Genomic DNA, 16,236 nt, shown 5'->3' on the forward strand with positions numbered 1-16,236 from the left:
GGCTTCAGCCTCCCTGCCATCTTAAAATGAATGCTGAAAAACAGAAGGACCATTCAAAACAAATTGAGGACTTTATTCCTAAACACGGACCAGAAAACTGCACTAATGTACAAATTATGCAGGAAACCGTCCCCACCACAGACTCAAACATGACAAACCTCTCATACCACCTATGCAAGAGTCAAGTGAAAGAATATAGAGATAGTTTACGGATGTGAAGCAAAAGAGAGCCGTCAGATGCTCAAAATAAACCTTAGAACAGGCTTTTTCGCAGCACACCGTGTAATAAATACTCACAAAGAAAACATATCTAAAAATATATACTTTCATGCATCGGTCAAAACACTCAACTCCAGGTACACGACGCTCAGCGGAAAACATTTCACACAAGTGAAGTTGCCAGAGGTTCACAGAATTTACAGAAAATTGACTATTTTGTGAATTATATTGTTATTGGCTGAGAAATGTTTTATATCGGGATATGAGATTTTGGTCACATCGCACAGCCCTATCATATCGGTGTATTTATATTCCCAGCAGGTGCCTAAGCTCTTGTGACCAGGGCTTGCAGGCCAGCACACCAGATTAAAAAAAAAAACGTGACAGAGCCTCTGGAACTCTCTCCCGTTGAGTTTGAGATCTGCAGACTTAAAAAAACTCATCTTTTTAAACTTGCCTTTGGTTGATGTTTTTTTATGTTCCAGCTTCTGTGAAGCACTTTGTGATTTTATCTTGAAATGTGTTACATATATACAATTTCACTTACTTATTTATTTATAATAATAATAATGGATTCCATTTATAAAGCGCTTTTTGGGGCCCTCAAAGCGCTTTACAATTCCACTATTCATTCACTCTCACATTCACACACTGGTGGAGGCAGCTACAGTTGTAGCCACAGCTGTCCTGGGGCAGACTGACAGAAGCGAGGCTGCCATATCGCGCCATCGGCCCCTCTGGCCATCACCAGTAGGCGGTAGGTGAAGTGTCTTGCCCAAGGACACAACGATCGAGACTGTCCGAGCCGGGGCTCGAACCGGCAACCTTCCGGTTACAAGACGAACTCCCAACTCTTTGAGCCACAAAAATTTACCATTAATGTAGTGATAATAGGAAGTGTGTTGACAATGCTGTTTGACAAGAAACCGATACAAGAACTGATACAAAGGCACCCAAATTACAAAAACAAATAAAAGGATTGTGCAATTGTAAAAACAGACAAATATAAAAGGGAAATATGACCAGAAACTGCAGAAGGCAGTGAAGAAAAATGTATGCAGTTAAATGCAGAACGACTGCAAATAAGCAAAAAACAAAAAAACAAAACTGGAACTGGATGGAACTAAAAATAGATTTTAAATGAACACAAATGGATGCAAATGGGATGTTCAAAATGTGTGCAGAAAGACACGAAATCATCATTACTGGATGGCATGTAACACGAAAGACAATAAAATCATTAAAAAAAAACAGTGAAAAGAGACAGAAAACCAGTATGAGAAGAGTCAAATCTGTACAATCAAAGCAAAATGATTATGAAAAAGCTCAAAGGTTTTCAGTTTGAATCACACTGACTCTGAATCTTTCCATGAATTTACAGAATCATTTCTTCTTTTTTGTGGGAGAAACTATTTCCGGTCCAAACATGTACTACGTTTAGTCAACCTAAATGCTTCTGGTCTTATTTTCAGTGAAGTTTGAAGAAATTTAGCCTGAAAATCTGTTAGTTTTGGTTGAATCATGACGGGTAATACAATAATAATACAATAATAATACAATAATACAGTGAGCAAAATGTAAGTTATTCAAGCAAATTCTGGATGGTGTATCACAAAAAAGTCAGGAAAATAAATTCTATTAATCATTAATATTATTAATGACTTGTGGCTATGTGGTGCAGTGGTTAACACAGCCACCTTATACATAGAAGATCCTAAGTAAGGAGACAAACCCAGTGTCATGAGGTCAAGTGAGGCTAATGTCTCAAGGTTAGCATCAGGAAGGGCGTCTGGTCTAGAATCTGCACCCAATCAAAGATGTGGATACATCCACTGTGACGACCTCTTAAAGAAGCAGTTGAAAGTACCAATGGTAAATATAAAATGGTAAAGGGCCTGTATTTGTATAGCACTTTACTTAGTCCCTAAGGACCCCAAAGCGCTTTACACTACATTCAGTCATCCACACATTCACACACATTGGTGATGGCAGCTACATTGTAGCCACAGCTGTTATTAATAAATATTTTAGTTCTCTGAAAATCATCCAAAAGGCCCCAAATCAAAAACATGGTGAAGTCCAGCACCTGAATTAGCAAAGGTGAAGCATGGACAATACCAGCTGGCTCCAACTGTCATATGACACTGTTTGGCAGGAGAAGGTGAAACCCAATACAGGACTCTCAAGACGAGAGTTTAACTCTGACTAGACAGAAACCAGGAACTGACTGAGTGACTGATAAGCTGGAAGCACCTACAGTTATACAGCTCACACAGGGCACACAGCAAACTGAGGGTTTAAATAAAGATTAGGCCAGAGTGGAGAAACTTGGGGAACACAGCTGAATAGAATCAAAATTCTCTTAATTCCCCAAATTGTCGTATTATATAATTTCTCTTATTGTTGAAACAACAGAAGCATTTACAAAGGAAAACGTCCTGCTGCCCGTACAGCACCAGAAAGGATAGTTAGGGTGAAAATCAGTGTTTGCTTTGTGAAAAGCAGAAGCACCTAATTATTGTAGACTTTCTGGAAATTACTCTACAATCTGTTGTGGACAAAGCAAATGAAAACGGAGTAGGAAAACAGAACACAAAGAATGTAAAAAACAAACAAAATATGTTAATGTTAAAAGAGTCTGCTACATTTAATTTCCCCACTCGTGCAAAATATGTTACGTTTTCCACGGCAAGAGAAAAAGGATCATGTGTGTGGGACACATTCCAATAACCACCCAGACATTTACCAGACAGCCCATCCTAGAGCGCATCATCCTCCCAGTTTAGTGTCTTGTATCACAGTTTCACAGAAAGTGATTTGCATCCACACCAAAATCACTAATGGTAGCTCATTAGCACTCTTGCAGGCAATATATCTTCATTTTGACTCTCACCTGAAGAAAGAAGTTGCACTAGTGTGAAGTGACTTGATACCAGTTAAACCACTGTGCTGAAGTAGGGAGTACTTTGCTTGACTCACGCTTAAACAAATGATCCAGTTTCCAAACATTTTCCATTGATCATTTTATTGCATGAGCTCTAGGAAAGGCAAGTGACATGCACCCATTCTCCATGTCACCAGACCGGTAACCAGGTGAATATATTTCCTACTCATTCCTCAAAAACACCTCAAACGGGGCATGCTGTCATGGTTGGCTGTGTGGCAGGCAGGCAAGCAGGAGTGGTGGACCCAAAATGCAGAACTCAGACATGGAAGTGAGACTTAAAGCGCAGCTTTATTGCTGGGAGAAACCTCGTACTAAATAAACTCACTAAAAGACAAACGAAGGTCGTAACAGAGGAACTGAGAACTGAAACACTAGAAAAGAAACACTAAACTGGAGCAGGTGACTAAACACTAGAAACATGGACGCAGAACACACAGCTAGTTGAGGGTACGACGCGACACTGACACAGAGAAACACAGGGCTTAAATACACAGACCACAGTAATCAAGGGATGAGAGACAGGGGGGGAACACACCTGGGAGAAATCACAGCTGACGAGACAGGGGAAACGTAAACTGAGCACACTCACATAAGACACAGACCTTCACAATAAAACAGGAAACTCAGACACAGGGAACCAGACAAGACGCTGAACTGAACAGACAGATTCACAAACAGAGGGGTGACACCATAGACAGACAGAGATACAGACACAGACTCAGAGGCAGACCGAAGAGAACTCAAACAATAATAATCATCATAATAATAAACTAGAAAATGATAATAATAAACTTAAAGCGCTGGGTCACCGACCCAGGACCATGACACATGCGTGCCAACTGTAATCACTGGAATAGACATGCAACACCATACACACACTACCTTATCATCATAGAGTCTATGTGGCTACTACACTATGCATGAAGCCTTTTCTACACTGGTATTACATATACAGAATCTTTTAAACACAGTAAGAAGGATCTTTTACATGGTAGAGTGAATCATGCCCAACACAGTTAAGACAAAGATGAAGCCTCGACATGAAGGCATTTGTCCCTCTGCTCAGTTTTAGCGTTAAATCTGTTTGTTTGTTTTTTAGATTTATTCCTTTGTTTTTGTATCCAGACATCACAAGCAGGGAGTAGCTCTAACAGAGGAACTGATTATATGCTTTTGTTACGACCCGGCTCAAAAGCCGCAACATAAAAAAGGGACGAACACCAGAGTGTCGGTGAGCAGAGGTTTTATCTTAACATGGAAAACCAGGTTGGCTAAAAGGGCTGTTGCCACCAAGGCAAAGACAAGTGAGCTCAGGTATGCTTTTATCCACACCTGACTAGGTGTGGCCAATTAGCACCAGCTGAAAACATTGGGGAGGTTAGGGGCTGCAGAGGGACGTAACAGCCCGTAAGCATACCCTGCTTTACTATGTGCATTTAAAAACACATTAAATCAGAGAACAAGATTGGCTTCATTTTTAAGCAACGCATTAAAGTATTGATATATCATGAATTGCTCCCTTTTCATTGGAGTCAGGTGTCAACATGGCTGTCATATTGTTCAGGGAGCCAAACCCTCTGAAGTATATGTCTATGGAGACAAAGGTCTACACACAAATACATGTAATCCTGATTCATGTTTATATAGAAATGTGTCAGAGCACATAGTTAGATCCTCAGAGCAGGATTCCAGCAGATGTATTACACAAAGCGACCTTAAGTAACTAAAAGTAACTTTAGAATTCAATTACATTTGAAATGAGGTAGCCAGATATTTGACATGGTTTAGGGACTGCGTTGTGAACAATACAAAATGTGAATAAGCAGTAACCATTGTTTCAATAGGAGATTATAAATGAGGTGACGTCAATCAGCACTGTTCTTCTACATGATCTGGATAGAACAGGCATAACTGTGCTGTGACCCTGTGATTTGTGCACAAGCTCCACTGATCGCAGTACGTGTCTCAGGATGTCCTGTGGCACAGTCTCTATCTTTATTATGTCCCTCAGGAGACTCATGCAGAGATTTAATGTGGTGTCCCAGTTGACAGCATCCACTCAGCTCTAAGTCACTTTCCTTTTTCCAAACTGATCCCATTTTGAGCGAGCTGCTCAGCTTGGCAGTGATGTACTGTGTCAACTCTAATGGAACATGCTGGCTCATCCAGCAGACTTTCCATACTGCAGTCCAGCACTGCGCTGGATGAGACACAATTTTGAATCAAACCTGAATGTTTAATATGGCTTCCTGTCTGTAGAAGCAGACTCTGTTGTTTATATAAAGGTGTGCAATTCTCTGTTAACAGATAATTGTGTTTTAAAATGAAGCCTGATTAAACTAGAGCAGAGTAAGAAACCATTAGTAACAATTAAAGGTTGAACTAACGGCTAAAAAGTCAGGCGAACAGAGGTTGACCTGAATGTAACGGTTTTAACGTCCAAGTCAATCAACAAAACAGGCTACAGAACATATACAATGGCAAGTAATAAACTAGGGATGTAAACAAAACAGCAAACAATAGAAGAAGGATAGAAGCAAATGACATGAGCAAACACATGTAACTAACAGTAACTTCCAGGCCATGGCTAGCTGCTCACAAAATAATAATAATAATAATAATGGATTGGATTTATATAGCGCTTTTCAAGGCACCCAAAGCGCTTTACAATGCCACTATTCATTCACATACTGGTGGAGGCAGCTACAGTTGTAGCCACAGCTGCCCTGGGGCAGACTGACAGAAGCGAGGCTGCCATATCGCGCCATCGGCCCCTCTGGCCAACACCAGTAGGCGGTAGGTGAAGTGTCTTGCCCAAGGACACAACGACCAGGACAGAGAGGTATCGAACCGGCGACCTTCCAGTTACAGATACGCTTCCCAACCCCCCTGAACCCCGGTCGCCCCAAAACAAAAATCCACAGCTTCCATGAATAACGCTTTTAAACAGCTCCAACTAACTGTGGAGGGACTGAAGAAGTAGTAGACAGGAAGGGTAGTCAAGATGAAAAACAGGTGGAGGACCCAAGAGCAAAGAACCTACAATACACAGTTAAAAACACTTAAATAAACTGAGGGCTGTAACAAACACTGGCAAGTTAGCACAATGACACTGGAAGATTGTGATGATCTACCACTAGACGGATTCTGCTACAGAATAGGGTCAGGATCGTTAGCTAATGGCACCAGCGCAAGAGCGAATGTTGTAAGCACTGTGTGAAGAAGTAGAAACATACCCCTACATTCACTTGAATTTCACACCTAACCTGGTGTCTAATGTTCTGTTGCCTAGCGCTTTAACAGGGACACTGTTCATGTCTATAAAACTGATAATTATTTCCTGGCAACAGAAAAAGAAAAAAAATGAATTAAGGTGTTTGTAAGAATCTTCTTATTGCAGATGTTCATCAGGGGAAACAAAGACTTTAGATGCTACTGGAAAACTTTGGACCCTTCGACTCTCTCCAGAGGTTCAAGAGATTGCCCAGGAATGGTGCCTCTAGTTTTTGGACAATTGATTTGTCAGTAGGCAGTGGTTTCATACCTATAGATCTGTAGTTCTATCACATGGCAGTTTACACCTGTGAGAAATAAACCAACTTTGTAGTACAGAAACCAAAGTTACCTGGATAAGACAGCCTCAGGACAGGAGCCCAGTTCATCAGTCACATTAAAGTGGGACGATTAGCCTGCCTGACCAAGCAAGATTGCTAATTTTGGCTTGATTCTAATCAATTAACAAAAAACTGAGATTAAGGTAATTAATCTGGCTGCTGTCTATTTGCCAGCTCCTTAACATTCACTGTTTTATAACCACTTACTTTAAATACAGTGGACAGCCCAGTGAACCTGCTCTGTATGACCTTGTAGGGATCAATGGCCTCATGTCGAGACGCTTCAGCTCCTCCTGCGTTGTGGATTTGTGGTGCTGAAATGAAAAGAGCATTTTTTTGGCTTGAGGTGAATGTTGTTGTGATTTGGAGCTGTACAAATAAAATAGAATAGAATTGCCTTTTTTTTGTGAGACTCAACCTCTGTACGCTGTCAATCAGAGATGAACCCAACCATGGTGGTGTTATTGGTAGACTTGACGATGACGTTGTTTGGGTGGGTTGGTTTACAGTCATAAGTAGGGATGGGTACCGGTATCCGGTGCCATGATGGCACCGGTTTTGTCATAAACGGTAGTAACCAGACCGAAAAGCAGCGCACATTTCGGTGCTTTTTTTTCCTGAGCTGTGATACACTTTAGATTCTAGCCAATCATTTTACGTTTCCGAGGATAGTAGGCGGGTCCAGGTACGTACGTTCTTTTAGAGCAGAGCTACAGATTAAAAATGCCCAAGGCGAAGCGGTCAAAGTCTGGCTGTACTTCACAGCAAAAGATGCAAACTCAGCAGCCTGCAACAAGTGCTTTAAGCTGATACTGTGATACTGTCAAAGGAGGTAACACCTCGAATCTGATGAAACACCTGGCAATGCATAGCGTTTTTTTTAAAAGCCGAGAAATGCACCGTATTTGATAGCTTGCTGCGAGACCTCACACCGAGCGCATCTACTGCGGGTGTGGTGCCTGTTATCGGACCCGGAGTTTGCAACATCCCACAAAAACCCGAAGAGGAGAGTCCTGGCCCCTAGCCCTGCCAGTGTAGCAGAAATGATGAGGATGATGATGCAGCAGCAGCCGTTCTTCTCTGCGTGAGTAGCTTAATGTTGTCCGTGTGTATTTTACGTTGATGTAAGGTGAACTAGCAAACATCATCAAAGCTACATGCGGCTGTCTTCTTGTTTGATGGCAGATACTCCCTTCACCCTGTCCAAAAAGGCTAAAATGACCAAAGAAAAAGTGGAAAACAGTTAAACATGAGAGGTTTTTGGACAAAGTTTGTGTTTTTTCCATTGATTAAGCACTGCTTCCAGCCAAGAGTGATACCATATATGCCCTATAGCTGCAGAAAAGGCTAACATTGTTATCTTTTTACAAAAAAACAGCTGAACATGAGAGGTTTTTGGACAAAGTTTGTGTTCTCCGTTCTTTAAGCACCGGTTTGAGCACCGTTTACGCACCGGCACCGTTTCAAAAGTACCGGTTTGGCACCGGTATCAGATAAAACTTAAACGATACCCATCCCTAGTCATAAGTGTACAGAAGGGGGCTGAGAACGCCTCCCTGCGGGGATCTGGTGCTGAGAGAGAGTGGGGGAGAGAGGTGGGGCTGACTGAGTGAGGCCGGTTGGTTAGGAAGTCTTTGATCCAGGAGCAGGTGGCAGCGGGATCTGAAGGTGGTCCAGTTTGGTGGTGAGGATGTCTGGGTTTATAGTGTTGAACACTGAGCTGTAGTCCACGAAGAGCATCCACATTTAGCTCTTTCTGTTTTCCAGATGGCTCAGCACTCTGTGAAGGGTGATGGTCTGTCAGAGTTGGGGGGCTCTGGCCTGGTAGTTGGTGAAATGCAGAAGGCAGCTGTGAGCTCAGCCTAAATCTTTAACATATAACTCTGAAAGATGTTGACAGACAAGGAGGGCTGAATTATGTGACATTTAGAGTCAAGGATTTGTGGGATTCTTATTTAAAAATACATGAACCGCAGCCCCCATGGCGCTGATAAGTATAAGCCTATGAGAATGGATGGATGAATGACCCAGAGCAACTTTACTCTCTACTCTAAAATACAGTACATTCAGAATATACAGCACTCTATATATACCTCAATGGCGTTGTTTCCCCTTGAACTTGGTTTCTATGAGCTATTTCTGCTGTGATAAAACATGTAATTATTTACATGATACCCACATTACCCCACATCCACCTCCCATCCATCCTGTGCAATCCCACTGGCACCTTCCTCTGCCTGCGCCTGCTCTTGTAAATGATTCACTCGTTCTCCATTTAATCCTCCTCATTTATCTCTCTGCACACAGATTTCCACAGCCAACTCTTTTTTTCCTGGTTTTCATTTTCCTGCATTTGCCACTTCATTTTATCCCATGCAGTCAGATCCATTTTACATTGTTCTGCTCTCATTTCTTGAGTGAATATGTTTTTCCTTCTGTCCTTCCCACAAAAGAACTATCAGGGACACACAAGAACACAGTGAGTGGAACAGATCGGAAAAACAGCAGCCAACACGATCAGCACTTTAGTCATTGTCTGAGACACTGGCAAGGGTAGCAGAGTAAAGCAGATAGAATGTAATGTAGCAGCCACGACACACACACACACACACACACACACAGACACAGACACACACACACTAATCCAATCAAACTTTAGTGTCACCCCTTCAGGTTTCATTTCATCATGTCCGACTGGACTTGCAGGAAAAAGGAAGTTCAAGCCTGGAGCTTCCAATCACCTAAACACACATGGATATACAGAGACTTGGCTAAGATATTAAGAGAAGGAAAACCCAAAAAATGTAAAATCTGCTGCTGAGAAAGAAGAGGGAGAATTCAATTCAATTTTCAATTTTATTTATATAGCGCCAAATCACAACAAAAGTCGCCTCAAGGCGTTTCAGAGAAAAACCCAACAATCATATGACCCCCTATGAGCAAGCACTTTGGCGACAGTGGGAAGGAAAAACTCCCTTTTAACAGGAAGAAACCTCCAGCAGAACCAGGCTCAGGGAGGGGCGGGGCCATCTGCTGCGACCGGTTGGGGTGAGAGAAGGAAGACAGGATAAAAGACATGCTGTGGAAGAGAGACAGAGGTTAATAACAGATATGATTCAATACAGAGAGGTCTATTAACACATAGTGAGTGAGAAAGGTGACTGGAAAGGAAAAACTCAATGCATCATGGGAATCCTACGTCTTTTGCAGCATAACTAAGGGAGGATTCAGGGTCCCCTGGTCCAGCCCTAACTATATGCTTTAGCAAAAAGGAAAGTTTGAAGCCTAATCTTAAAAGTAGAGATAGTGTCTGTCTCCCGAATCCAAACTGGAAGCTGGTTCCACAGAAGAGGGGCCTGAAAACTGAAGGCTCTGCCTCCCATTCTACTTTTAAATACTCTAGGAACAACAAGTAGGCCTGCAGAGCGAGAGCGAAGTGCTCTAATAGGGTGATATGGTACTACAAGGTCATTAAGATAAGATGGGGCCTGATTATTTAAGACCTTGTATGTGAGGAGCAGGATTTTGAATTCGTGAATAAGTGTATATGGATGGTACTTTACAAGAACACAGCACCGAGCAAAAACTGCTGTTCCTACATCGTATCCTGTAGTCTCAGAACGTAAATGACCTTGTAAATAAATGTTAAACAGTAAATAAAAAGTAAAATGTTTATTTATGCTATTTAAACAGTGAAATTAACTTTTTTTCGTAGTTAATAGTTTTATCATTTTTCATTAAGGGCTGGTTTTAATACTTGTATGAAAATCTTTTGGAGTCAAGGACTGGCTGTAGAGTCCATGGACATCAGCGTGTTATTTCCTTTCTTGACATGTTCTGCCAGCACGCTCCAAAGAAACACACCCTTGTTTTGACTTCAGTGACTTAAAAGCATGCTGTGGTTGTGAAGATCATGTGAATGGCTTAAAGGCCATTTAAGAGAGCATTTCTTTGCTAATATATACCTAAAAAAGCCTGCCCTTTTCTGGATTCTCCAAAACTGATCAGAAATGCAAAGTTTGCAAAAGAAATCCAGCAAACCAAAGCAAAGTCTGATTTGCCCTTCCTCCTCTTGAGCATAAACAGTGTTCACCATTTGCTGTAAAGCCTCTGTGTTTCATGAAAGCATCAATTATAGACTGAATAATTGTTGTGATGGGTGTGAATAGAACAGCTGGTTATGAAACTACTTGTTAGTCAATTGTCTGTAACCTCTGAGCCTCTGAAAATCTCCAAATATGTATAAAAAGAGCTTATTTCCTAAATATTTCATGCTGTACTTTTGTTAAGACCTTTAAATTAAAAACCTGCACGTCTGTCACATTTAAATGATCCCTCAGAAAAGTACACATAGCTAAGGATAGTTAACCTTGGGGTTACATTTTGTCGAAATATTACCTGTAGGGACAGAAATGCTAAAATAATTACTAAAGCCAGTGCTGGTCTTACTTAAGCACAAACGTTTCAGAATCCAAAGAAATATCGTGATGTTACTGCTTCTATGTTACAGAAGGAGTCTTTAACTTTAATTTAGAAAAGAAAGGTGCTTTTAATGACAGGTTTAGTTGTTGTGTATATCACCAGAATCTTCTTTTGATGTTCTGATACCTTTGATGAGGCGGCTTCAGGGCAATCCATACTTTAGACTGACATTAAGAACCTATGGAATTGGGCTGTTGGCAAAAACGAAGGTTTTCCTAATTCAGAAGTCCCTCACTGCAGCAGGCTCCTTCGTATTAGTAGTATGGTTGCAGAAAGACCTGTTCTACAAGGTTTTCACAGGAATTATTCATGTGGGCATCTATTGTATAGGAAATTAGGCATTAGTGAAGTCTTAGGAATTCAATTTTAAGCATCATATTAATGAGTTTGTAGACTAATCTGACACTAAAGAAGAAACATTTCGACCACTTACAGATGAAGAAAATGTTGATTAGCTCATAGCTGCTGTATAAAGACAGTTGAGACCATCAGTGGAGAAGTACTGGAACAAATGGGTTCCATGATGGCTGCACGTCTCAGCTTCCAGAACAGAAGTGCTGCTAATGCACTGATGCCTGACTCCACGCTTCAAAGAGTCAGAGTTGTTATTCTGGCGTGAGCAAGGCCAAAAGCATCTTAAAGACAAAATGTTTCTACTCACTAGTATATAAAGAGTTAGCTGCAGTTTCTTTATACTTCATCATGACCATCATGAAGTAAACATTAGAAATACTCTCAGAATAAAGGCTTCAAACAAGCCGATTACACCCAAAAAAGGGGGTTTTTGGAGCTCCTTGCATCAGAGCCTCAGCTGCTTTAAAGAATGAGGAGGCTGAAGTTAGTCCGAATACTGTCTGAAGCACCAAACACAAAATGTAGAGCAACATATATCAGCTAAAACATTAAGACCACTAACAGATGAGGTAAAGAACACTGATTACCTCGTCATAATGCAGGTTTTTATTGGGAATCCTTGGTTCCTACTAGAGCAGGGCGATATGACCAAAAATATTTATCACGATATACATTTGAAAATTTGCAACGATATAATTGACACGAGACAAAATACTTTACAACTCCACAACTTTATTAGTGCAACCCCCCCCCCCCAAAAAAAACCATCAATGTATTTTCACTTAAGCAAGCAGCTGTTTTTTATCTCCATTAAAGTTATATAAAAGTTTAACAGTGCAAATGCAAATTCCTTGCTGACAGTTTATCCAAAAGGCATTTCCAGTGGAAACTGGCCGACATATCCTCAGCATAACCAAGTATAATATCCACAAAACTTAAAAAGAGGTTATGCACACACAATACGGTAATATTATGTTGAAGCACAGTACGTATCACTCCGCGAGGCTCCAGACTACGATAGCAGTAATGCTCCGACAATCCATCAAGCGGTGCGGCTTCGCAGCTTAGCAAAGTCGCACTAAAACATCTGACAGATTTTTGAGCCCCGATACATGAAATCCTTTTGAGGTCAGTAAACACAACCAGAGTTCATACATAAGGCACACGGGATTATAAGGGGCACTGTCGACTTTCAGAAAAATCAAAGGATTGATTTTAAGTGTGCCGTATTTTCCAAACAACACGGTAATAACGACGGCCCGCTAGCATGCTCTACCAAAAATAGAGCTTTGTTGTGTATCTGACGGACGAAAGCTAAACCAGTTCCACACCACTGAAGTTGCAGCATTTTTACAAACCAGTTCAGGTTCATCTGTTTCATTCAACGATCCACTTTCTCTCTTCTCATTCTGCGTCGCCGCCATGCCCAACATTATACTGTATTACTGTGAACAGTATGATATGGCCCAGCCCTAATTCCTTAGTATTAGACTAAGACCATTCTCTATGCAATGACAGGCCCTAGGTACACAATGCACTTTCCACACTGCAATAACTGCTTATGAATTGCTTGAGGGACTCAACAAAGATCATCTGCCTCATCTTCAAAACACCCAGATCCTGATGAAGTATATCATCAGATCAAGGCTGATCCACGGATGCCCCATTCCACAGCATCCAAATGAAGCCCCAGTGCCAGACACCACTGTGATCACCCAGAGGTCCTATGTGCATTCCCCAACAGGGCAAAACCTCAGGACAATGTTAGGCTGGTGGTTTTAATGCGCCTGTTGATGCCCATTACTTCCCCACAATAATAATTTCAAGGAGTGTTAACTTTAAATGAAGACGCGGACATAAGACAGGACTTACAACAACAAGCAGGTGAAGACAGAGACAAGGAAAAGAGGTCTTTGTATTGACATTTGAATAAAATGTATAAATGCAGAAGGGAAGTCCCATCATGGGTTTGTTGTTGTTGTTGTTGTTTTGTTTTTTGATAAAAACCAACTAACAGGTTTGTGCCAGTACTAATTTAAGCATTTAACGTTTTTGGTGCCAGAAATTCTGAAGCTTGTCTCAAAGAGCTTTAAGCTGCAATCAGTATTTCCCTCTAAAATCTATCTTGGTAAGAGTGAATAAAAAGCTTTGGAGGATTTGGACGGTTCCAAGCTCTGAAGAACTGTATAAGAAGCTTGGACGGTCATCAGAACCCCAAAAGAGAAAGATGGGAGACAGGGAATTGGATTCTATCAAATAAATAAAGTACAAATAACACAGAGGAAGAAAAATAAACCCCAAATTAGGCATGCTAAGCTACCGGGAAATGTTTTAATCCAGGACGTTTACATGGTTGTGATTCCTGAGCCTTACTGTATGTGCAGAGTTTCTTTCAATGATTATCTGCTGAAGAGGGAGCACTTTAATCCTCCCACATATTTTTTTCTTTTTGATCAAGGTCTTTTTATTGAACAAAGAATTGCTTCCAACAACAATTACGGCAATATTAACAAACAGTCGTGCCCCCCTCCCCCCCCACCCATCCAGAACAGTGTAACTAAAACCCAGCCAAGAGGAAAGAAGAGATAAAAGAAAATAAAATTACAGATACAAAGTAAATAATAAAATAAATGAACAACAGCAAGGGAAAAAAAACACTCACACGCACATTAAGCGATAGTATCCGGACTTAATCTTTCAAAGTAAGAAAAGGTTGCCATGTGTCATAAAACCTCCGAACTGAACCCTTTACAGTGTAGCGGATCTTTTCCAGCTGAGTATAGTACATGACATCCTTAACCCATTGCCCAACCCTCCCACATATTTGCAGAAATTTGAACAATCACGTCTGCAGCATTCATTTGAGATAAGTCGTTTTTAGTAACCTGGGGAGAACTTAAAATAACATACAAGTAGAAACACTTTAATACCACCGTTAGTTCATTTCATTCATTAGTTTATTCTAACAATATCAAAGTGTAATCATAGTTTCTTAGTATAGTAGTTGTGGAACCATAACGATGATTGTATTGCTTAATTCCAATAACTATAATATTTAATTACAAATGCAAAAAGTGATTTTAGTTTGAATAAGTCTCACCTGTGTGAAATGTGGCAGAACGCACATTGTATTTTATGAATAAATAATGAAGTTGTTGCTGTTGTGTCACATGCATAAATGATATACGTTGGTGTAAATATGTATACGGTTGTTGGTGTTCTGCTCCCTTCATTCTGCAGGCATTTACTTGACTTTGCCTCGTGCCTCAAACCAACATGTTTTCACAGTTTTCTTGGTGAGTCATGAGGATTGATGTGCTGGCACTGACTCTGGTCTGGTCTGTTCAAGGGTTGCCAGATCTGTGTTGGTTTTAGGTGTATGGATTAGGGCAGTTTGAGTAAGTGCGAGCAAAGAATTCAAGAATTGGCACATTTAAGCCGGTTTAGATTCAACACTCAGACCCAAGTCAGTCTACAGAATATGGACATTTCTGGCATCTCATTTAGTAATATATTCTTGTATGCCAAATTTGGATGATCAAGTTTTTTGCCTGCTTTTTTTCCCTTTTTTTTAGGTTTTATAGTAATTCACGTTGCCTGTTAGTGCTTTAAACACTGGATGCTGTAAATGATTGCCTGTGTTACATATCACACATCCAACAAGAAATTGCTCTGTCCTCTGTTGTTTCTCCAGAGGTTTAACTTTGTGTCCCTACCCACTGATGTCCTGGAGATTGAGGTGAAGGACAAGTTTGCCAAGAGCAGACCAATCATCAAGCGTTTCCTGGGGAAGCTCTCGGTCCCGGTCCAGAGACTGCTGGAAAAACATGCCATCGGGTAAAACACATTTATGAGGATTTTCCCTGTTTAAATAAATGCAGCATGACTGTCATCAGCTCAGGGGTTCAATCTGTAAAAGTTCTCCTACATAAACTGGCCCACACAGGCTGTCCGTGAGGTAAATGATGTGGGTGGTTGTAGCTGCTTTAAAAGCCATGTAACAGTCTGATTTTAGCTACTATGTTATTTTTACTTCTTTCTCCCTTCTCTCTCATTTACATACCCTTTCTAACTGTCGTCTGTCTCTGTGTTGTCCCCAGGGATCGAGTAGTAAGTTATTCCTTAGGTCGCAGGTTGCCTACAGATCATGTCTGTGGCCAGCTGCAGTTCCGCTTTGAGCTGACCTCCTCCATTCACCCAGGTACACCAGGCTTAATGCTATGTAGTAGTATGGACAGTTTACCTTGAATGAGCAGCTGTAGATTATGTAAGAGACTGAAAAGGACTTGGATATGCTGCGAGATTTATTTTCTCTCTATAATACATTTTATAATATAAGATTTCAAACTGCTACTAATGTAATGGCACAACCATTGTACCCAGTTGCTGCCTTCAAATGGAACTTATACCGGCGGTTAATGTTAAAGTAACATCCATCAAATGTTCCACTCAGGCGGTTGTTGGCCGACTAAATGATGGTTTAACCGCACTATAGCAACTGTTGCACTATGTGTGGTGACCCTTCAGTTACAGACATGCATTTTTAATTTCTCTTTGATATTTGGGCTGATTGGGTCCTGATGAATATAAAAACAAACAATTACCAGATGAGGATATTTG

At 40.9% G+C, this 16,236-nt stretch overlaps 1 protein-coding gene across 5 annotated transcripts in view; it reads left to right on the top strand.

The window, feature by feature from the left end:
- hecw1a (HECT, C2 and WW domain containing E3 ubiquitin protein ligase 1a) overlaps nucleotides 1-16,236 on the top strand; it is a 101,265-nt gene that overhangs the window by 45,425 nt on the left and 39,604 nt on the right. For 4 of the 5 annotated variants that reach the window (XM_087845838.1, XM_087845841.1, XM_087845837.1 and 1 more), the window contains 2 exons: nucleotides 15,311-15,453; nucleotides 15,717-15,817. In XM_087845838.1, coding sequence (XP_087701964.1) covers nucleotides 15,311-15,453; nucleotides 15,717-15,817 — 244 coding nt within the window. Of the gene's footprint in view, nucleotides 1-15,244; nucleotides 15,454-15,716; nucleotides 15,818-16,236 lie in introns of those variants that run through there. The other variant, XM_087845840.1, reaches the window with a different exon arrangement.

The sequence above is a fragment of the Neolamprologus brichardi genome, chromosome 9 (assembly GCF_056152115.1).
Source record: "Neolamprologus brichardi isolate AB-2024 chromosome 9, ASM5615211v1, whole genome shotgun sequence".
Classification (NCBI taxonomy): Eukaryota; Metazoa; Chordata; class Actinopteri; order Cichliformes; family Cichlidae; genus Neolamprologus; species Neolamprologus brichardi.